The sequence below is a fragment of the Microtus pennsylvanicus genome, chromosome 12 (genome assembly GCF_037038515.1).
Source record: "Microtus pennsylvanicus isolate mMicPen1 chromosome 12, mMicPen1.hap1, whole genome shotgun sequence".
Classification (NCBI taxonomy): domain Eukaryota; kingdom Metazoa; phylum Chordata; class Mammalia; order Rodentia; family Cricetidae; genus Microtus; species Microtus pennsylvanicus.
In genome coordinates, this window is record NC_134590.1 from 88,504,689 (window position 1) to 88,529,652 (window position 24,964).

Consider the following 24,964-nt stretch of genomic DNA (forward strand, 5'->3'; position numbering starts at 1 on the left):
GGAACTTATCTGTTCATGCCTGGGACTTGATTTATAGTCCCCAAATATTTCTTTTCTCAGGGAAATTTTATCACTATATCTACTGCTATCGGTACTTCCTTTCTGTTTGATTCAAAGCCGAGAGTTTGAGAATCGTAACAGGGGAACTTCTCAGCTTTATATGTGTGTTGGGGGGGGGGGGAGAGGTGGACAGAGAATAACCTTCACAAGGTGGCTCTCTGTTTTCACCTGGTGAGGCTGCCCTGGTGGCATGCAGCGAGGTTGAGGCAGACTTCTGGACCCTGTTGGTCCTGCAGAAATGTCCCGAGGAGGCAGAAGTGGAGGCAGAGGTGGCTTCTGAGATATCCGTAGCTTGGACCGAGGTGGCTTTGGTGGAGGAATACGACGTGGTCCTGGGGCTCTTTTAGGACCATTGATGGAACAGATGGAATGAGAAAGAGGTGGTCCTGGAGGCCCTGAAGGATCTGCATAAAAGGATAAAGATGAAAACACTCAGGAACTTAGAGACCGGTCCTACTAGAGATACCTGCAGAGCTGCATGGATGACCAGATTTATTCTCTGAACCCAGAAAATGTTTTACATTCATAATCCCATATTTATGATGTTGGCCACAACATCATGAGGATTACTGTCTGTACTCTAGTATTTTCACCATTTGTGAAGAAACATTAAAACAATTAAATGGTAGTTTGCTGAGTTTATTTTTTTCCTTTCAAGTTGCTTGTTTGAAGTCTTGACAATGGGAACCCTTTGTGAGCATACTCAGTATCATTGTGGAGAACCTAGAGGGCCTCTAATTGCAACAAAGTTCATAGTTGTGATGGTTTTCAAATACATTCCAAATGTTTAATAACTGTCAAAACTAATGTTGCAGAGGGTCCATGGTGTCACCAGTGTGGCTACCAAGAGCAAGCTTAGGGTCAGAATGCGGTCTCCCCCTTTCATGCCCAGTGTAAGTCCTAAAGAACGTGTGTGATCCATTGTGGTGTCGTGAAGTGCAATTTTCTGAGAATCCAGAAGACTGTCACCTCTGTGACTTGTACCTTGAAATGAAGGTAATTCAGTGTCGCTGGTAGGCTGAGGCACAACGCCACTGTCATAATTTGCAGGAAGAAATCCTTCCGGCTTGGTCTCTTCAACCTTTAAGGAAATTTTGAGATCTTAGTTTTCATTAAGAATGTCACTGATTTTTATCCACTTTAGAAGAACTTATCTATTCATGCCAGGGTCTTGATTTATAGTCCCCAAATATTTCTTTGCTCAGGGAAATTTTATCACTATATCCACTGCTATCTGTTAACCTCTGCTTCCTTTCTGTTTCATTCAAAGCCAAGAGTTTGAGAATCTTAAAAGGGGACCTGCTCAGCTTTATATGTGTGTGTGGGGGGGGGGGTGGTGGACAGAGAATAACCTTCACAAGGTGGCTCTCTGTTTTCACCTGGTGAGGCTGCCCTGGTGGCATGCAGTGAGGTTGAGGCAGACTTATGGACCCTGTTGTTCCTGCAGAAATGTCCCGAGGAGGCAGAGGTGGCTTCAGAGATATCCGTAGCTTGGACCGAGGTGGCTTTGGTGGAGGAATACGACGTGGTCCTCGGGCTCCTCCAGGACCATTGATGGAACAGATGGAATGAGAAAGAAGTGGTCCTGGAGGCCCTGAAGGATCTGCGTAAAACGATAAAGACGAAAACAGTGAGGAACTTAGAGCCCGGCCCTACTTGAGATACTTGCAGAGCTGCATGGATGACCAGATTTATTCTCTGAACCCAGAACATGTTTTACATTCATAATCCCATATTTATGATGTTGGCCACAACATCATGAGGATTACTGTCTGTACTCTAGTATTTTCACCATTTGTGAAGAAACATTAAAACAATTAAATGGTAGTTTGCTGAGTTTATTTTTTTCCTTTCAAGTTGCTTGTTTGAAGACTTGACAATGGGAACCCTTTGTGAGCATACTCAGTATCATTGTGAAGAACCTAGAGGGCCTCTAATTGCAACAAAGTTCATAGTTGTGATTGTTTTCAAATACATTCCAAATGTTTAATAACTGTCAAAACTAATGTTGCAGAGGGTCCATGGTTTCACCAGTGGGCTACCAAGAGCAAGCTTAGGGTAAGCATGTGGTCTCCCCCTTGTATGCCCAGTGTAAGTCCTAAAGAACGTGTGTGATCCATTCTGGTGTCGTGAAGTGCAATTTTCTGAGAATCCTGAATACTGTCACCTCTGTGACTTGTACCTTGAAATGAATGTAATTCAGTGTCGGCGGTAGGCTGAGGCACAACGCCATTGTCATAATTTGCAGGAAGAAATCCTTCCGGCTTGGTCTCTTCAACCTTTAAGGAAATTTTGAGATCTTAGTTTTCATTAAAAATGTCACCGATTTTTATCCACTTTAGAGGAACTTATCTGTTCATGCCTGGGACTTGATTTATAGTCCCCAAATATTTCTTTTCTCAGGGAAATTTTATCACTATATCTACTGCTATCGGTACTTCCTTTCTGTTTGATTCAAAGCCGAGAGTTTGAGAATCGTAACAGGGGAACTTCTCAGCTTTATATGTGTGTTGGGGGGGGGGAGGTGGACAGAGAATAACCTTCACAAGGTGGCTCTCTGTTTTCACCTGGTGAGGCTGCCCTGGTGGCATGCAGCGAGGTTGAGGCAGACTTCTGGACCCTGTTGGTCCTGCAGAAATGTCCCGAGGAGGCAGAAGTGGAGGCAGAGGTGGCTTCTGAGATATCCGTAGCTTGGACCGAGGTGGCTTTGGTGGAGGAATACGACGTGGTCCTGGGGCTCTTTTAGGACCATTGATGGAACAGATGGAATGAGAAAGAGGTGGTCCTGGAGGCCCTGAAGGATCTGCATAAAAGGATAAAGATGAAAACACTCAGGAACTTAGAGACCGGTCCTACTAGAGATACCTGCAGAGCTGCATGGATGACCAGATTTATTCTCTGAACCCAGAAAATGTTTTACATTCATAATCCCATATTTATGATGTTGGCCACAACATCATGAGGATTACTGTCTGTACTCTAGTATTTTCACCATTTGTGAAGAAACATTAAAACAATTAAATGGTAGTTTGCTGAGTTTATTTTTTTCCTTTCAAGTTGCTTGTTTGAAGTCTTGACAATGGGAACCCTTTGTGAGCATACTCAGTATCATTGTGGAGAACCTAGAGGGCCTCTAATTGCAACAAAGTTCATAGTTGTGATTGTTTTCAAATACATTCCAAATGTTTAATAACTGTCAAAACTAATGTTGCAGAGGGTCCATGGTGTCACCAGTGTGGCTACCAAGAGCAAGCTTAGGGTCAGAATGCGGTCTCCCCCTTTCATGCCCAGTGTAAGTCCTAAAGAACGTGTGTGATCCATTGTGGTGTCGTGAAGTGCAATTTTCTGAGAATCCAGAAGACTGTCACCTCTGTGACTTGTACCTTGAAATGAAGGTAATTCAGTGTCGCTGGTAGGCTGAGGCACAACGCCATTGTCATAATTTGCAGGAAGAAATCCTTCCGGCTTGGTCTCTTCAACCTTTAAGGAAATTTTGAGATCTTAGTTTTCATTAAGAATGTCACTGATTTTTATCCACTTTAGAAGAACTTATCTATTCATGCCAGGGTCTTGATTTATAGTCCCCAAATATTTCTTTGCTCAGGGAAATTTTATCACTATATCCACTGCTATCTGTTAACCTCTGCTTCCTTTCTGTTTCATTCAAAGCCAAGAGTTTGAGAATCTTAAAAGGGGACCTGCTCAGCTTTATATGTGTGTGGGGGGGGTATGGGAGGTGGACAGAGAATAACCTTCACAAGGTGGCTCTCTGTTTTCACCTGGTGAGGCTGCCCTGGTGGCATGCAGTGAGGTTGAGGCAGACTTATGGACCCTGTTGTTCCTGCAGAAATGTCCCGAGGAGGCAGAGGTGGCTTCAGAGATATCCGTAGCTTGGACCGAGGTGGCTTTGGTGGAGGAATACGACGTGGTCCTCGGGCTCCTCCAGGACCATTGATGGAACAGATGGAATGAGAAAGAGGTGGTCCTGGAGGCCCTGAAGGATCTGCGTAAAACGATAAAGACGAAAACAGTGAGGAACTTAGAGCCCGGCCCTACTTGAGATACTTGCAGAGCTGCATGGATGACCAGATTTATTCTCTGAACCCAGAACATGTTTTACATTCATAATCCCATATTTATGATGTTGGCCACAACATCATGAATATTACTGTCTGTACTCTAGTATTTTCACCATTTGTGAAGAAACATTAAAACAATTAAATGGTAGTTTGTTGAGTTTATTTTTTTCTTTTCAAGTTGCTTGTTTGAAGACTTGACAATGGGAACCCTTTGTGAGCATACTCAGTATCATTGTGAAGAACCTAGAGGGCCTCTAATTGCAACAAAGTTCATAGTTGTGATTGTTTTCAAATACATTCCAAATGTTTAATAACTGTCAAAACTAATGTTGCAGAGGGTCCATGGTTTCACCAGTGGGCTACCAAGAGCAAGCTTAGGGTAAGCATGTGGTCTCCCCCTTGCATGCCCAGTGTAAGTCCTAAAGAACGTGTGTGATCCATTCTGGTGTCGTGAAGTGCAATTTTCTCAGAATCCTGAAGACTGTCACCTCTGTGACTTGTACCTTGAAATGAATGTAATTCAGTGTCGGCGGTAGGCTGAGGCACAACGCCATTGTCATAATTTGCAGGAAGAAATCCTTCCGGCTTGGTCTCTTCAACCTTTAAGGAAATTTTGAGATCTTAGTTTTCATTAAAAATGTCACTGATTTTTATCCACTTTAGAGGAACTTATCTGTTCATGCCTGGGACTTGATTTATAGTCCCCAAATATTTCTTTTCTCAGGGAAATTTTATCACTATATCCACTGCTATCGGTACTTCCTTTCTGTTTGATTCAAAGCCGAGAGTTTGAGAATCGTAACAGGGGAACTTCTCAGCTTTATATGTGTGTTGGGGGGGTGGGAGGTGGACAGAGAATAACCTTCACAAGGTGGCTCTCTGTTTTCACCTGGTGAGGCTGCCCTGGTGGCATGCAGCGAGGTTGAGGCAGACTTCTGGACCCTGTTGGTCCTGCAGAAATGTCCCGAGGAGGCAGAAGTGGAGGCAGAGGTGGCTTCAGAGATATCCGTAGCTTGGACCGAGGTGGCTTTGGTGGAGGAATACGACGTGGTCCTGGGGCTCTTCCAGGACCATTGATGGAACAGATGGAATGAGAAAGAGGTGGTCCTGGAGGCCCTGAAGGATCTGCATAAAAGGATAAAGATGAAAACACTCAGGAACTTAGAGACCGATCCTACTAGAGATACCTGCAGAGCTGCATGGATGACCAGATTTATTCTCTGAACCCAGAACATGTTTTACATTCATAATCCCATATTTATGATGTTGGCCACAACATCATGAGGATTACTGTCTGTACTCTAGTATTTTCACCATTTGTGAAGAAACATTAAAACAATTAAATGGTAGTTTGCTGAGTTTATTTTTTTCCTTTCAAGTTGCTTGTTTGAAGACTTGACAATGGGAACACTTTGTGAGCATACTCAGTATCATTGTGGTGAACCTAGAGGTCCTCTAATTGCAACAAAGTTCATAGTTGTGATTGTTTTCAAATACATTCCAAATGTTTAATAACTGTCAAAACTAATGTTGCAGAGGGTCCATGGTGTCACCAGTGTGGCTACCAAGAGCAAGCTCAGGGTCAGAATGCGGTCTCCCCCATGCATGCCCAGTGTAAGTCCTAAAGAACGTGTGTGATCCATTGTGGTGTCGTGAAGTGCAATTTTCTGAGAATCCAGAAGACTGTCACCTCTGTGACTTGTACCTTGAAATGAAGGTAATTCAGTGTCGCTGGTAGGCTGAGGCACAACGCCATTGTCATAATTTGCAGGAAGAAATCCTTCCGGCTTGGTCTCTTCAACCTTTAAGGAAATTTTGAGATCTTAGTTTTCATTAAGAATGTCACTGATTTTTATCCACTTTAGAAGAACTTATCTGTTCATGCCAGGGTCTTGATTTATAGTCCCCAAATATTTCTTTGCTCAGGGAAATTTTATCACTATATCCACTGCTATTGGTTAACCTCTGCTTCCTTTCTGTTTCATTCAAAGCCAAGAGTTTGAGAATCTTAAAAGGGGACCTGCTCAGCTTTATATGTGTGTGGGGGGGGTATGGGAGGTGGACAGAGAATAACCTTCACAAGGTGGCTCTCTGTTTTCACCTGGTGAGGCTGCCCTGGTGGCATGCAGTGAGGTTGAGGCAGACTTATGGACCCTGTTGTTCCTGCAGAAATGTCCCGAGGAGGCAGAGGTGGCTTCAGAGATATCCGTAGCTTGGACCGAGGTGGCTTTGGTGGAGGAATACGACGTGGTCCTCGGGCTCCTCCAGGACCATTGATGGAACAGTTGGAATGAGAAAGAGGTGGTCCTGGAGGCCCTGAAGGATCTGGGTAAAACGATAAAGACGAAAACAGTCAGGAACTTAGAGCCCAGCCCTACTTGAGATACTTGCAGAGCTGCATGGATGACCAGATTTATTCTCTGAACCCAGAACATGTTTTACATTCATAATCCCATATTTATGATGTTGGCCACAACATCATGAATATTACTGTCTGTACTCTAGTATTTTCACCATTTGTGAAGAAACAATAAAACAATTAAATGGTAGTTTGCTGAGTTTATTTTTTTCCTTTCAAGTTGCTTGTTTGAACACTTGACAATGGGAACCCCTTGTGAGCATACTCAGTATCATTGTGAAGAACCTAGAGGGCCTCTAATTGCAACAAAGTTCATAGTTGTGATTGTTTTCAAATACATTCCAAATGTTTAATAACTCTCAAAACTAATGTTGCAGAGGGTCCATGGTGTCACCAGTGTGGCTACCAAGAGAAAGCTTAGGGTCAGCATGTGGTCTCCCCTTGCATGCCCAGTTTAAGTCCTAAAGAACGTGAGTGATCAATTGTGGTGTCGTGAAGTGCAATTTTCTCAGAAAGGTGAAGACTGTCACCTCTGTGACTTGTACCTTGAAATGAAGGTAATTCAGTGTCGCTGGTAGGCTGAGGCACAACGCCATTGTCATAATTTGCAGGAAGAAATCCTTCCGGCTTGGTCTCTTCAACCTTTAAGGAAATTTTGAGATCTTAGTTTTCATTAAAAATGTCACTGATTTTTATCCACTTTAGAAGAACTTATCTGTTCATGCCAGGGTCTTGATTTATAGTCTCCAAATATTTCTTTGCTCAGGGAAATTTTATCACTATATCCACTGCTATCGGTTAACCTCTGCTTCCTTTCTGTTTGAGTAAAAGCCGAGAGTTTGAGAATCTTAAAAGGGGACCTGCTCAGCTTTATATGTGTGTGTTGGGGAGGGGTGGACAGAGAATAACCCTCACAAGGTGGCTCTCTGTTTTCACCTGGTGAGGCTGCCCTGGTGGCATGCAGCAAGGTTGAGGCAGACTTCTGGACCCTGTTGGTCCTGCAGAAATGTCCCGAGGAGGCAGAGGTGGCTTCAGAGATATCCGTAGCTTGGACCGAGGTGGCTTTGGTGGAGGAATACGACGTGGTCTTTGGGCTCCTCCAGGACCATTGATGGAACAGATGGAATGAGAAAGAGGTGGTCCTGGAGGCCCTGAAGGATCTGGGTAAAACGATAAAGACGAAAACAGTCAGGAACTTAGAGCCCGGCCCTACTTGAGATACTTGCAGAGCTGCATGGATGACCAGATTTATTCTCTGAACCCAGAAAATGTTTTACATTCATAATCCCATATTTATGATGTTGGCCACAACATCATGAGGATTACTGTCTGTACTCTAGTATTTTCACCATTTGTGAAGAAACATTAAAACAATTAAATGGTAGTTTGCTGGGTTTATTTTTTTCCTTTCAAGTTGCTTGTTTGAAGACTTAAAAATGAGAACCCCTCTTGAGCATACTCAGTATCATTGTGGAGAACCTAGAGGGCCTCTAATTGCAACAAAGTTCATAGTTGTGATTGTTTTCAAAGACATTTCAAATGTTTATTAACTGTCAAAACTAATGTTGCAGAGGGTCCATGGTGTCACCAGTGTGGCTACCAAGAGAAAGCTTTGGGTCAGCATGTGGTCTCCCCCTTGCATGCCCAGTGTAAGTCCTAAAGAACGTGTGTGATCCATTGTGGTGTCGTGAAGTGCAATTTTCTGAGAATCCTGAAGACTGTCACCTTTGTGACTTGTACCTTGAAATGAAGGTAATTCAGTGTCGGCGGTAGGCTGAGGCACAATGCCATTTTCATAATTTGCAGGAAGAAATCCTTCCGGCTTGGTCTCTTCAACCTTTAAGGAAATTTTGAGATCTTAGTTTTCATTAAAAATGTCACTGATTTTTATCCACTTTAGAAGAACTTATCTGTTCATGCCAGGGTCTTCATTCATAGTCCCCAAATATTTCTTTGCTCAGGGAAATTTTATCACTATATCCACTGCTATAGGTTAACCTCTGCTTCCTTTCTGTTTGATTCAAAGCCGAGAGTTTGAGAATCTTAAGACTGGAACTGCTCTGGTTCATGTTTATTCGTGTTTGTGTGTGTGTGTACATGTGTATGTTTGTTTTTGTTTGAGAAGGGCTGTGTAGAACCTTTAGGAATGGCTCTCTCCATTTTCCTGTTGTGAGATGATCTTACAGTGCTTCAGCTGCTCTTCGTTTTTCATTCTGGATGGTTTGTAGGTTTCATTGCTGTTCTACTCTTGGCCTCTAACCTAGATATCAGCGTTTTGGCATTATGTATTTCAGACACTTTATGCTTGTTGTGTTCTGAGATGGAACTCACGTCATAGAGTTACAAAGTTAGTGCTGTCTCCTGGCCTGTGTGTATGTGTTTCTGTACTTGTGTGTGTGTGTTCTAGCTTTTCAATGCAACAATTACTCTGTTTGAGAGGGGAGAGAGTTGATGATAGAAATAGCGTTTGGTTTTTAGCAGTTCACAATGAGTATGGAATAAACTCATTGAGATGTTAGGTTTTCCTCTTCCTAGGCATAGCATCATCTTTGTGCCTTTGGGGCCTGTGTCCTTTCTCAGCATGTCTGGCTGACCTCTTCATGAAGTCTCCTACTTAATATTCTGTTAGTATGGGGTACCGACATTATCTCGCTAAGTTTGGTGATTTTATACTCATTATACTGCAATTACCAGATAACGGATTCTGAAGAACTCATGTGTTAATATAGTTTTATGCAATTCTAACGTCAGAAAAGTGATGTCTGCTTTTATTTCATTCACATTTTTGAAGGATAGAAACCACTGATGTTTTGCTTTAGTTGCCTCAAGAATATGCTAATGTCTTAATCCGTTAGTGATATTTTGTTTTGTAGTCTAATCCTTTGCTTATCCAAGATGTTGTTCCCTTTATGCTCGGGAAACTCTCCATGGTTGCCACACTCATCACATTACCATTGACTTTCTGTATCCGCCAAAAACCTCTGCATTAGTCTAATAATTCTATTTGTGTTAATCATGTTACTTTGTATGCTAATGAATTTTTACTGAAATCTTGGAAGATGTCTGGCATGTGAATGTCTGCTCATTAAAATCTCTTGAGATCTATCTCCCTGCTAAGACCTCCTTTGATCTATTACTCAATTTGATCATACATAATAGCTAATAATAATTTAGAAGCCAAATTGGATTAGGCCTAAAAGACAGAACATTTGAGTTTGGTTTTGAAAATATTAAAATTACAGTTACCAATGGTTTCATTAGGTGTAAGAGTTATGTCGAATCTGCCCGTCTCTCCTAATGTTGAACTGAGATGCTCCAAGGTAATGAGCTAGCTCTTAACCATTTGTATTGGAGATTGGTAAGTGGTGTAAGTAAGGTCTACAGACAGAACTAGCTCTTTTACTTGCCTTATATCTTATCTTGAATTTTGCATGAAAATTGATGGAGCTAGAAAACATTATTTTGAGTGAGGTAACCCAGACACAGAAAGACAATTATCACATGTATTCACTCATAGGTGGTTTTTAAACATAAAGCAAAGAAAGCCAGCCTACAAACCATGATCCCAGAGAACTTAGACAACAATGAGGACACTAAGAGAGACTTGTATAGATCTAATCTTCATGGGAAGTAGAAAGAGACAAGCTCTCCTGACTAAATTGGGAGCATGGGGCCCTTGGGGGAGAGTTGAAGGGGGAGGGGAGAGGCAGGGAGGGCAGCAGAGGAAAATGTAGAGCTCAATAAAAATCAATAAAGAAACACAAAAGAAAATTGACCATTTCCTTTACATTTTCCAGTTTTGTGGAGTACAGGTTTCAAGTATGATCTGATGATTCTCTGGATTTCCTCAGTGTCTGATATTATGGCCCCCTTCTCATTTCTGATTTTGTTAATTTGGATATTCTCTACTTTTCTTTTGGGTTCTTTAGATAAGGGTTTGTCTATATTGTTGATATTCTACAAAAAAGCAGCTCTTTGTCCCACTGACTCTTTGTATTGTTTTCTTTGTTTCTATTTTATTGATTTCAGTCCTCAATTTGATTATTCCCTGCCATCTCCTCCTCCTGGGTGAGTTTGCTGTTTTTATTCTACAGTTTTCTAGAGTGCTGTTGGACTGTAGTGTGAAATTTTTTCAGATTCTTTATGTATGTACTTATTGCTAAGAATTTTTCTGTTAGTACTGCTTTCAAAGTATCTCAAAGAATTGGGTGTGTTGTGCATTCATTTTCACTAAATTCTAAGAAGTCTTCCTTTATTTCTATTGAGAATTGTTCAGTTTCCATGAGTTTGTGGGATTTTTGCAGTTAGTGTTGTTGAATTCCAACTTTAACCCAAAGGTGATCTGATAAGATGTGGTTATTTCATTTTTTTTTTATCTGTTGAGATTTGCTTTGTTACCAGGTATGTGGTTTAATGTAGAGAAACCCACAGAAATAGCTGTCCCAAGAAAGTGGGAGCTCACTGGCTCTTGACTGACAACTGGGTAACCTGAATACGACCAAAGTAGGCCCGTTGAATATGGATGACAGTTATATGGCTTGGACAGCTTTGTTGGGCCACAGGAAGTGGGACCAGGTTTTATTTATCCCTAGTATGTGAACTGGCTTTTTTGGAGCCCATTCCCTATGGAGGGATACTTTGCTCAGTCTAGATACAGGGAGGATGGCCTTGGTCCTGCCTCAAAGGATATGACAGACATTGTTGACTCCACATGGGAGACCTCATTCTGTCTGCAAAATGGATGGGGAGAGGGTGGGAGAGGATAGGGCAAGTAAGAGGAAGGGAAGGAGAGGAATCTTGGATTGGTATGTAAAATAAAAGATTGTCTTAAAATAATAAAAGAAAAAATGAATAAAATAAATAAAAACACTAATGAAGGTTATTTCTTTTATACTTGCTGTGACAAAATGTCTGACAGAAATTATTTAAGGAAGGAAGGAAGAAAGGAAGGAAGGAGGGAAGGAGGGAATGAAGGAAGGAAGACTAATGGCTACAGGAAACTCCTGTTTGCCTTCCTTGCTATAACTGAATGACTTTCCCTCCAGCAGTTGAAGTAGGGAAAGCAAACAGGGAGGCTTTGTCTGTGGCAGTGGTCTATTGCTTCTCACATGCTGGTAGACAGGGAAGCATACAACCCAGAACTGGTTCCAAAAATAGGGATGACCATTACAACCCACCACAGACAACATTCTGCTAGCTAGACCATATCCCAAAGGTTAACCAGTCTCCTAAATGCTAACAAAGTATTCAAACATTGAAACATGTGCTATCCCTTCATTCTCTGTCTCTCTCTTTCTCTTGCTTGGTGGTGGTGGTGGTGGTGGTGTGTGTGTGTGTGTGCATGTGTGTGGGCATATGTGTGTACATGCCTGCATGTAAAATTACAGTTATGAAGTTATGAATTAGCAGCAAAAATCATTTTACAGTTAGGGTCACCCCAACATGAGAAACTGTATTAAATGGTCACAGCATTAGAAAGATTGAGATCTACTGCCTAAGAAGGTGACTAGCTAGCATGGGTATTCCCAGGAGTGAGGGTATGAAGGAGGTGAAGGATATATTTGAGGCTAGGTTCCTCATTTCTGTTACTATTTGCAACTATGCAGACATAGATACACAAAGGCATCACTCCCCTCATAAGCAATTATGTTATTTTTCAAGTTATCGGGAATTACAATCATTCATGTTTTTTTCTAGAGTATTCAGGCATTGCCTCTCCTAGAGTACTTTGGTTCATCACTGATTTTCTCAGAACTGCTTGTTCCCTCTTCTTTATTGTGGTGATCTTGTTAAAATATAGAAATTGTTTCTGTATGTTCTGCAATGAAAAGACAGAGGATCGACTCTCCTGGTTTGATTAGGAAATGAACTCTTTTGATTTGGGGTGCACAATTTCAAAACTACTTTATCCCTTACCAGGACAGGGTATTGAAAGATGGAAAGTAGAAACTATTACTTAAAAGTAAAATATCTGCTAATATGCTTATCTATTTACAAATTACTATGATATCATCAAGAAGTAAAAAAAATATTTCTGATAACTAGATTGAGAAAATCATGAACTGAGAAACTGGGTTTTTCCTTGTGACTGAGACTGAACTGAACTCACTATATTTTAAAATTTCTGAATCTCATGTGAGATGATTATTAATTTTAATAGGCCCCTTTCATCAGAGTTTCTCTTCTATGTTTGGGCTGCAAAATGCATGTTATTTTCCATTTGTAAATAAACTCTCGCTTACTAGTGTTCTCCATATCATAGTATCTGTGAAACTGCTTTAGAGAAACCCATTGGTCCACTGAGTCACATTCAAAAGTCATTAATATTCAACTTCTGATTCATACAAACCCTTACTTTAGGGCTCCAGGTTACAAACAGGTTTCCGAACCTCCAGCAGTGCATGGTGATGAGGTCACTTTAATATGAATAGGTAAATGTCTAATTACAACCCTACAATATTGTAAATGTGTGAACATGATACAAAGAATCAGAGTGTACATTAGTGTCAAATACAGAACAAATATCCAGAAATCAAAGTGTTACTATATGGTAATTGAATCTTAACATCCACAACTGCTGGCTAATTGGGGAAAATACTTACTGTGTGACTGGAGGAAGAGATTTCATTATCCTCCTAGTGGAATCAAATAGAAAACACGCTGTAATCTCTTCATAATGAAACCTTGGTTGAACACATTACAAATAGCTAAATTTCCACAATTTCTTGCTAGTGTAAACACAGAAACAAAGAGATAAACAGAGGAGATGCTCTTATCTGTGATCCTGAAATAGGAATATCAAAGGGAAGAGAAAACCTACCTGCAATTATGCTGAAGGAAAAGGCACCTGGGTGATGCCTGGACCACTGCAATAACTGGACCCGTTAAAATGTATTCAGGTGCATTACCTCGGTCGTTTTAAAAATCAGACTAATGTGTATTTATTTCTGCAAACCATCCTTGGTCAAACATCAGGCACCTTCCTGTGTTTCCAGCTCATTGTCCTCTTGGGCCACTGCTACCTGCAAGGACTTACTGCTCACTGGAATTTATAGAAAGGATGGTTCACAAATACCAAACGCTTTTCTCTGACCAAATCTCCATATAAAACTGTGATAGGTGGACTGCTGCAGCATTTTAACAAAATTCATAAGACAACGAATTTCACAAAGGAGAATTTTACCTTAATAGCAGAGGTACTGCCCTTGCCCTCTGTTCTAGATTCAGGCACATCAGGATTTTCAGAGATCCTTTAGAATACAAACATGTAGTGGTGAGTGGGTTTGGTCCTTATAGAAACTCTGTTGAAAGATTTCTTACCTGCATACTAAGTAACATTTTTGCATTTTTGTAATTCAACATTGATCCCTGTCTTAAAGTTTTTTGTTGCTTTTGTAGTTTCAACTTATTGCAATCTATGTAACATTCAGTGAAGACTCAGTCGTAGTTCTATTTAAAAATAAAAATTTAAAAAGCCAGTGGTTTTGGAGATGGCTCAGTCAATAAGATGTTTGCTGCCCATACACAACAACCTGAGTTTAAATCCTCAGCATCCACATAAAAAACTGGGCATAGACACATACATGCACATGTCACCCCAGTCCTGTGTGTGGAAGAGACAGGCTAGCATTTGGGCTTATTGGCTGCAGACCAGCTTCAGGGTCAATCAGAGATCTTATGTCAAGTGGATAAGTTAGAGAGTGATACAAGACACCAATATCCTCCTCTTTCCTTCATGTCTGCACAGAGAAATATGCAAAAAAAATATGTAAAGTACAAACACACACAGAATGAAAACCACTAAAATTATAAATTTCAGTGTTGACAATAAAATTGACACTTTTCAATGTAAACAACATTAATGTGAAGTTTCTTTAACTAGTAGAAATTTGCCAATCAAATCAGATTAGAAATGAGAAACTTGTTTTTAAATGGGAAGTTGAGCCCTCGTACACACTGTTCCTTTGTTTATGTTGGAAGAGTCTCTTTTCCTGTTCACATTCTCTATGAGCTAGGCTTTCTCAATATGTGCTTCTGAGTTGAAGCCATATTCCCTCTACTACTTTAGTGTTCATTATTTAAGCAATGTCACCCTCAAGAACAGCACTAAGATTGTAAAAAGAAGAAACTGTACCTATTTGGCTTCATCACCGAATGTGCCTCCGCCCCGTTCTTTATTAAAAACTCAGCCATTTGGTGTTGCCTTTCGTATAGCGCGAGTTTATATGGGGTCATCCCATACTGTAAAAAAAAAATTCATTTTAGAAATTACATTCTTCTCAACTGAAAAAGTATCACTGATTTTGTAAACAAAAAGTCACAAAAGGATAGATTTTCCTTCAGCCCTTGCTGCAGATTCATACACACAGGGGCTCCCTTCCCTTTGACACACCTTCCCCTGTCCAACACTGCCTGTGAACACCACTCATCTCCAGAACTTCCCACAAATGCTCGCTGGTTCCAAGCTTCTTAGCTCCATGGAGATGTGCCTCCATTTCCCAACCCTAAAACATTGAGTTAGATTTGGTGTGCCTCTGTTGAATGAGTGGACTCAAGTGGCATCTCTGGAGCAGTTTCTCAATCTGTCTTTCAAAACTATGTTTTTCCCTAAACTAAAAATTATCTCACAAAACCAAACATCATTCCCTATTGTAGTGGTCCAAAAAATACTGGAGGACGATCCCAGACTCAAATGGTATGTAAACACAAAGAGTGCTTATTCTTCAGAAATAGCCAGCATGCAGTCCATCACCCATATAAAATGTTAATGAGGACCTAGGACAAAGACATGAATGCCCTTTTAAAAGGGAAATGGGGAATTCTAAGTATCTTTTTTATAATTGGGCAGTCAGGGAGTAGTTACATGAGGTGCACATTGATTGTACAAGACTAGTAACAGTTTCATCCGTTGTTGGATTTTTCTGTCACATATGGTCAGTAGTAGCCAGATCCTGCAACTCTGGGTCTCCCGGCCTCATAAGGCTAGGTTTGGAACTGTTTAGCCAATTGGCTAAACTTGACTGGGGAACTTCCTGGATTCAGGCTTAGGTCATTAATTAAAATGGAGTCACTACTTGTCTAAGATGGAGTCACATTTTGGCCCTTTCATTATGAACATAGAAAATTTGAAAAAGTTAAATAAAGATGTCTTCTCAGTATGTTTTCTTCAATGATCCAATTTCCACATTTGCCTGTGTGCATGTGACCTTTTCACTCTAGCCTCATCTCTGGGAGACAAACCACATCAGTAGCTTCTTAACTGTAACAGATTTCTGATGTTTTCTACAGACATTTACCTTAACATTATTTTTTATTGTTTGTGTGTATGTGAAGTACGTGTGGGCCCGAGTACTTTACTTGTTCAATTTTAAAGTAAAGCCCAAGTCTGAAACAAAATGTGCTGTGCTGAGTTCCTTTAAGTTACCTGCAAAACTGTAAAAAACAGATTGGGAAAAATGTTTGACTCTGAACAGATTTAGTGAGTCTGCTTGAGCTTCAGAATGTGGAAAGTGATCTGAGTGTCATTGCTGGAAGTACATTGCGAATGAAGTTGAGTGATTTTTACCTTTGTTTTCGCGTCAATATTTGCCTTATATTTAAGCAGTTTTGCAGCAATTGTGATATTTCCTCGGACAACTGCATGGTGTAGAGCTGCATCCCCGCCGAAATCTAAGATGTGGGGATCGGCACCCTGCGTGAGTAGTATGGAGACACACTCCACGTTGTCCATCTGGGTCGCCTGTGGGTATTGTAGAAAGAAAGAGATACTGAATTCAAGAAAGTCAGGATAAGCATTCCAACAATTGCATTGAATAGTTACCCTTGGATCAGACCAATTGTTTAGGTTATGCATATTATCTCTTTTTTGAGACTGGGGCCTCTCAAGTACCCCAGGCTTGCCTAAATTCATGACCTCCCCACCAAAGTTTTCCAAGTGGTAGAATTTCAGGGGTATGCCACCACACCTAGATATTAAAGCATTTCACCAGCACTGTTTGGCCATTGTTGCAGTGGGGGAGGTTGCTTGTTCATTTGCTTGTTTTGATAATTTGACACAGGCTGAAGACACTGGGAAAGAAGGAACCTCACTTGAAGGATCGCCTCTACCAGACTGGACTCGGGGAAGTCTGCAGAGCATTTTCTTGATTGAGGTTGATATGGGAGGGCACAGCTTCCTAGGGGAGATGGCATGACTAGGCAGGTGGTCCTGAGTAGTATAAGAAATCCGAGCAAGCCTTGGAAAAAGGCATGGGAAAGCAGCATCCCCCCATGACCTCTGCTTCATTTCCTGCCTCTAGTCTTGATTGAGCTTCTGCCCTGGTTTCCTTTAATGCCTGACTGTGATGTGGAATTGTAGGCTGAATAAATATTTCTTTTCTCAAGCTGGTTTTGGCCAGTTTTTCATCACAGTAATAAAAACCAAACAAGGATAATATCTAATCAATTTTATACGAAAACTCTTGCCCGATAGCTACCTTAATTAAGGGTGTACAGCCTTTGTCGTCCTGGATATTGATGTCTGTACAGTCGTTGGATAGTAACCATGCTACCACGTTGGGATGATTATGGGCACATGCATAGTGCAGTGAAGTCCTACAAATTGAGAGGACATTTTAGGAAATGAAAGATTACTATGTAAAGGTACATTCAAGTGTAAATACTATATGGCAAAGTGAAGTTCCTTCTGATGTAAAAGAAGAAACTAAAATTTTCTTATTTACTTATTTCTCTACTTAGGTGTTCATTTGCTGTGCTAGGCATATAGTGCATTTAGTGCACTATATATATAGTGCATATAGTCCCAGTCAAGGAAAGTGCTCTATCACAAGCTTCATCCTTCCTCAGAGCAGCCTCTCTGGATTACAGGAGAACACCTCTTAGAATGAACTAAGCTTGGATTTGAATCCTACCCTAATCACCGTTGGTTATTAGTTACCACTTACACTTCCTATGAGCTCCATGACTCAATCTCTCCATCTGTAGAATGGGGATTCAACACTGTAGCTGTCTTACACAGTGCTGCTGTGGTTTTAAAACTCACATCTTCAAGAGCACATACAAATGCTTCCAGCATCTGACACTGACACCTCAGTGTTTGCTGGATATAATTATGATTGGTCTTCCTAATGGTAACAAACACAGTATTTCAATGAAGAGAAATAACAGAATTATACCTATAGTGGTGCAGGAGAATTGTCTGTATTCTTTCTATCATGTTTTAAATTTTTTTTCAAATATTTACTGATTTATTATGTATACAATATTCTGTCTGTGTGTATGCGTGAAGGCCAGAAGAGTGCACCAGTCCTCATCACAGATGGCTGTGAGCCACCATGTGGTTGCTGGGAATTGAACTCAGGACCTTTGGAAGAGCAGGCAATGCTGTTAACCTCTGAGCCATCTCTCCATCCCGTCAGTCATGTTTTAAATAAATGCTGATTGGCCAGGCAGGAAGTATAGGCCGGTCAACCAGACAGGAAGCAGAGGTGGGGAGATATAAACAGGAGTATTCTGGGAAGAAGGAAGCCTATTCTTCCCCAGTCCAGCCCAGACTACCAAAGAAGTAACATGTGACCTGCCCGCTTGTAAAAGGCACTGAGCCATGTGGCTAGCACAGATAGGAATAATGGGTTAATATGAGCTACAAGAGCTAATAAGAAGACTGAGCTAATGGGCCTCTCAGTTTTATAACTTACGGTGGGTGATCTCTGTGTTATTTTCTCTGGGACTAAATGGCTGGGGGACTGGGTGGGACAGAAGCCCCAATAGCACAGAACTCATGTTATACTACAGCAGATGCAAAATTTTTTATTCAAATAACTTTACAATATCTTAAAACTCTATTTCCTAAGCTGGCCTTGAACTTGGCAATCCTCCCAGTAGGTAGGAATGCAGGCAGTTCCACTGCACCTACCTTACTCTTTATTTCACACTTTAGCATCACTGACATCTGTCACTTATAATTCATGATATTTGATGACTATAATCAGCAATGCTTTCTACTTTGCTGCCATACAAAATAAAAGGTCATCATGTAATCCATTGTGCCTTACATCAAATGAAACGACACAATCCACAGGCCCATGATAATTCTAAAGGTCACATGTATCTATGTAAATTTCAGCTCTTAAGACTATGAAATGTAAACAGATTTAGAATAGAAATAACAACAAACAAAAATCTAAATCCTCAGTCATCAATACTTTGACGTTTTCATTTTCTCAGTGCCCAGATGTAATGTTTCTATGTTTGCTACCAACAGAAACACAGCATAGTCCTCAGACAATAGACAGACTATCCATGTTAATACAGACACCAGAAGGTAGCAAATGCCTTTGTCTGAAACCTCTCAATGTGTCCATGATCTAGCACCATAATTGAGCAAATCTCTCGAGAAGGAGATAATCCATGGCTTCATAGCTCCCTTGCTTTGATTTCCAAAAAGCTTCTGGCCAAAAAATACTAAGGATGCGATTGGGCATCTTTCATTTTATTCAGTATTTAAATATATAGAATGTAAGGAAAGTTGACTGGGCAGAGAAACATGAATATTTTCAGAATGAGAGGATCTTGAGAGCTAGTAGATTGTGTATGCTGTACAGTAGATATCTAAGTTACACGTGGGGAGTAAATGGATTGGCAGAATGGATAAGTATAGCTGGAGAATTCAGAGTTCTGAATGGATACATTTATTAAGCAAAATAATACTTTGAAACAATGATTTACTATTATTTGTATGACACTCTAATTTGGAAGACTGAATAACTATAGACTAAATAACCTCACAACTCCAGACATGATCAAGAAGCATGTGAGCTCTGGAGAATCTACTGTTGAGGGCCATTATTTCCTGCCTATGATCTAGTGAGAAATAAGAAACAAGGACTAGGAAAGAGGTCTGCAGTGATTGTTTAAACTCAGTTGCTAAGCACTCACCCTGCAAGCCTGAGACACCGACTTCAGAACCCCAAGCACCTTGAGAATCTGGTGCTAGAGATGTGGATCCAGGAGGATCCCCAAAGCTTGCTTGCCTGCAAGTCTAGGTGAGTCAGTATACTCCAAGACAATCAGTCAAACACAGTGGGGATTTGGGTGAGAGAATCTGTATCAAAAGCTGAGATGTAGAAACCACAGGGTAGTTCATCAGGTGAGGGCACCCACTGACAGACCCAATGGCCTGAGTTCAATTCCCAGAGCCCACAACATGGCAGAACACAACTGTCAAATACTATCTCTCCTGAACTTCACACACTTACTTGGCATGTTTGGGGCACATGAGCCCCACACACTTATGATTTTTGTAATGTGATGAAAAGAAATTTTTGAAGAGAATTTCAACCACTAGCCTTCACGTATGTACCAAAATCAAAGCACACACAACAGGTATATAAGGGGCAGGGAGACAGAGTTATAGTTCAAGTTGAAAATTTCCTTATGAGATTCCTCGGCGAGCATGAAACTGACATATGTTTTCTTTTCTTTCTTTTTTCTTTTTTTGGCTTCTAGTGGACATCTTATGTGAAAATTTATCTCATGATACAATTTTCTGTGTTGCATATAACAGCATTAAAAACATATACATTAAGGGCTGGAGAGATGGCTTGGCATTTACAAGCTCTAGTTTTTCTGTAGAGGACCTGGGTTTGATTCCTATCACCCATATAGCAGATCAAACTGTCCATAACTCCACTTCCAGGAGAGCCAACACCCTCTTCTTATGTGTGTGTGTTATGTTGAAAATACATGCAGGCAAAACACTCAAACCTATAAAATTTTAAGTGCACACATTAAACAATGTACGTGGTTTTCTTAGCTAAATCCCTTTAAAGCACCCAATAAAGTGCTCTAAAAGAGACAATGTAAAAGGATTTGTAAACTAACTGAAGATTTTTGTTTTGCTTTCTTAAAGAAGGCCTCAAAGCTGCCCTTCCAAGGTGAGCAGGTGCCTACGAGCCTAAAGCAGGCACAAAGCCCAGTGGTCTCCATGAAAGAAGAGCCTTAAGCAGTATGACCTCTGCCCTCCCTCAGGCTGCAGATCTAGAAAGTATGTTTCTCCCTGGCAGACCCTGACTGTCCCCAACATTTTCCACCCCTCCTGCCCCTCACCATCCCTGGGCCCCATTACCTTCCTCTCTTGTCGAATTCGTTTATGTGGTGTTCGTTGCCATTGATGAATTTTTGAACTAATGCCACATCACCCACGCTGGCCGCCCTTTGTAACTGCCCCACAGGGTCATACCCAACTAGATACAGTTGAAATTGCGGTCGTTTCCGACCAAAGCGCCCATGACCCAGGCATGCGGGCCACAGGCGGGTGTACCAGCGAGTCCGCTGAGGGACTCTAAAAGTCAGGGCATCATATTTGAAGTCATCCTGCATGTTGAGCCTCAAGGCTCTGCAGGCCCTCCCGGCCCTCCTGGCCCTCCGCGCCCTCCCGGCCCTCCCGACCCACCCTTCCTTCCCCTTTAGCCACCCATACCCTCCCAAACCCAATAAGAAATATTCAAAATCCTGGTAAGTTTCCCCACTGAACCAAATAAGCGTCCTGCTAGGGCAGATCCTTGGTTCAGTGTGAGCTGAACTCTCCTTCCTCCTTAGCAACAGAGTTTCCTGGGCATAGTGATGCGCTGTGAGCACACAATGGTGCTCAGCAGTAGTGCACCATGTGTATTCTGCGCATGCACATTTCAGACTCCACCAACAAAAGCATACAGTACTCAGCACATGTAGACAAATATTGTATGTTTTCTCTTTTAAGGATGTTCCCTTTTAAGGTTCTGATATGGCAACTACAATCATAATACACAGAGGTTTGGAACCTACAAAGGAACCAGGAGGGAGGAGAGTATCTCTCAAGGAAAGGAAGTAGTCTATAGTGTTTGAAAGCTAAAAGGAAAACTAGAATTGGATGGTTTAATAAAAGGGGGATGGGACAGAAAGGTAAAGAAGGGAAAATAGAGAGGGACAACCAATACTAAAGGTTCTTCGAAAAACTGTATGGAAACCGAGTACCCTAAAAGCTTCCTATACATATGTGAAAGGAACCCACATTGAGACAAAAAACAACAGGGGAGAAAAGGCTTCCGCTAGACATTTGTGCCACCAAATGAAACCTCCAGTGCCAGGAACAGGTTACCGCCTGTTGAGTCATAACCAAAGAGACCCATGGAAACCAGCAAACAGCACAGCTATTGCCAAGGCTCTTGGTTGCTCACAAAACCTGATGTTAGGGTCTTGTTTCTAAAGGTGACACTTCTGTCACTGAATATGGAGAAGTTGAGCTGCTGTCTAACTAGATTATTCACCTACTAACCAGAGTTCAGGGTACTGGAAGGTACTCTGTGTGCTCCTGGAGGAGAAAGAGAGTCCTCAATAGCTCTCAGCACAAACCCTTCAATCTAAAACCACACCTACATGGAAGGAAGCTCACAGACATCTGTAAGTTTATTTCTAGAGAATCTAGCACCCTCTTGTGTCTTTGCAGGCACCAGACATGCAGACATACATGCATGCAGACATACATGCATGCAGACAAAACATACATAGACATGGAAGAAATGTGATCTATAAATATTGAGACATAATTCATGTAGTAAATTCACTCTTTAAAAGTATACAACCTAGTAGTTTGTTTTAGTATGTTCTTAAAATTATGCAACCATCACCCTATTTATTTTAAAAATATTTTCATCGTTCGAGACAAAAACCCTTTATGTGTGAGTGGTTACTCTTCGTTCACCCAGACCCCACCCCCTATCAGTTACCAATATAACTTTTTGCTTCAAGTGTCTCATTCTGGGTATTTAATAGATATCAAATCATCTAATAAAGAAGTGTCCCATTCTCCAGTCCTTTGGCTACTTTCGACTGAGCTTAATGTTTGTGATATTTATTCATGTTTTAGGATGTATCAGCTCTCTACCTCTTTTCATGGCTAGAAACTAGACCATTGTATTAACATACCACCCTTTGTTTACCCACTCATCAAGCAGTAGGTAATTAGGGTTTCACCCTTCTTTCTTTTGTAAATGATCAGGTGCTAGTGGCTGCACTATCTTCATCTACAATTTCAGCAATAACATAGCAGGTTCCTGTTCTCCAGTATCTTTACACTTTCACATGTGTCCCAGCATCAGTGCATGCTAGACAAGTGCTCTACCTGTGACCTCAGCATGCAACATGTACTTCTCAATTTTTCTAGCAGATTTTGTTGTCCAGCTTCAACCTCATATATGTGACTCACACACACACACACACACACACACACACACACACACACACACACACACATGCTTTCCTCTACCAAGTGCTGGGATTGCAGAGCTGTGCCACCATGACTGACTTATCTTTTGTATTTTCACCATCATAATGATATCAAGTATCAACTCATTGAGCTTTGATTTGCAGTACTTGAGGGTTGATGGTGTTAAAGAACTCCCAGTGTGCCAATAGGACATTTGGAAATCTTTCCCAGTCCCATAGCACGTGGGTGAGGTTCAAACCACGGATCATAAGGGAAAGACAAATATGACATGCAGATGGAAGGGGAGTGTAAAGAAGAGAAAAGGTCATGAGGAAGGGAGAGAGAGAGTGAGGAGGGAGAAAGGAAAGAGGCTGAGACCTGCTTGCCTCAGTGGGGAAAAAAGAGAAAAAGACAGAAGGGGAAAGGAGGGAGGGAGGGAAGGAGGGAGGAAGAGAGAGCACTAGAGAGACTAGAAGTAGCCAGAGCATCTCTTAATGGGACAGGGTACCATTTGCTGTACAGCCAGGCATAGGGCATGAGGTGCTGTGACAGGGTGTGCATAAATACTAACAAAATGTCTCTTGAGATCCATTGCTCTCTGTGACACTGGGCTCTCATTCTAGTGTTGAGTCATAGCAAATCTACACATTCTGAAGAAAAATTCCTATACGCCTATACAACACATGGGAATAAATCCAACAGCAGGAGATATACAATGATTTCTTCTGGACCCAAAGGAATAAGGAAAACAGGGACTTGATCATCAGGTCCTTGTGTTTTCTATAATTACTGACTGTACTGAAAAATTGAAACGGCGTAAACAAATGCAGACAGATTGTAATATATATATATATATATATATATATATATATATATATATACAGCTTTAATGGAGAAATAGACGTAAAGAACCACCGTTCCGGCGGAGACCAGGAAAGTAGAAGCACCCTCACCAAATTTATGGGCAAACATTAGCCCGAGGCGAACACACCCCCTAAGGGGCGGGACTTATCCCTACATCTCCCCTTTTTGTCTAAATAAGACAGAACTAAACCAAATACAACTATATACAATAATAACAAATAATAAATATAACAAACAATATTGAGAACAAAAGTTTTGATAAACATTCTATCTCAAGGAATCTAAATAATGTAGAGAGTAACTACAATTATATAATCTTCAACTTCGTCAAAGATCTAAGAAGGGAATAAAAATTACTTAACGAACGAGATATATCCAAAATGTGCAACAATTGACAGAGACAACTGACTACCTGGGCAATCACCCAAAGTCTCGTATGCAATGTTGAGTCAACCAACTTTGGCTAAGGCCTAACATAACAATATTGAGAACAAAAGTTTTGATAAACATTCTATCTCAAGGAATCTAAATAATGTAGAGAGTAACTACAATTATATAATCTTCAACTTCGTCAAAGATCTAAGAAGGGAATAAAAATTACTTAACGAACGAGATATATCCAAAATGTGCAACAATTGACAGAGACAACTGACTACCTGGGCAATCACCCAAAGTCTCGTATGCAATGTTGAGTCAACCAACTTTGGCTAAGGCCTAACATAACTGACATACCATTATTAAAGGCAAGGAACTTTTCAAAACTATCTTACTCTGTCTTGGCAGGATATGACAGTCCTGTTTTATCCATTGATGCACGCTCTGTATCTCTGTCAGTGGTTGAAGCATGGGCATTTCTTTGCCCAAAGGCCAGTTCTGCCAAATAGAAAGGCTCCAGGTGGAGTGTCTTTGGTGCTCAACATTCTCTCGGGAATAGAGTGGTGTTGCCAGGAGCAATTGTGTCTCACTATCACGAAACTCTGAGTTAGATTAAAGGTCATTTTCTACAGCTCTTTGAAGAGGTTGAAGATTATCTATCTATACTAAGTATAATCTCTATATATCTAGAGAACCTGATTAGTCTAATTATTAATGACAAACTTAGTTGACTATCTATATAATTCTCAATAGCTATCTAACTTAAAGACTAAGACAATAAACAACTGTGTAACAAATGAGGATAATGACCTCCCAACCCCTAAATGATGTCCCTAAATCCAGCGACAAACTTTACTGGGAGAGGGGACGTCGTCCTCTAGAATTACTTCCAGCTGTCATGGGGGCGACGTTCTTTCTGGGGGATTCTGTGAAAGTAAAATGATGGTTAAATTTCAAGATCAATGTCTTTTAAAATTGCAAATA

At 40.9% G+C, this 24,964-nt stretch overlaps 1 protein-coding gene across 4 annotated transcripts in view; it reads left to right on the forward strand.

Moving 5' to 3' along the window:
- Positions 1–24,964, forward strand: part of LOC142832198 (ankyrin repeat and SOCS box protein 3-like) — a 152,223-nt gene that overhangs the window by 117,576 nt on the left and 9,683 nt on the right. For 2 of the 4 annotated variants that reach the window (XM_075942467.1, XM_075942470.1), the window contains exon 4: positions 10,528–10,566. The exons of 1 other annotated variant lie outside the window; for it this stretch is intronic. In XM_075942467.1, coding sequence (XP_075798582.1) covers positions 10,528–10,566 — 39 coding nt within the window. Of the gene's footprint in view, positions 1–10,527; positions 10,567–16,556; positions 23,569–24,964 lie in introns of those variants that run through there. One more of the 4 variants, XM_075942471.1, reaches the window with a different exon arrangement.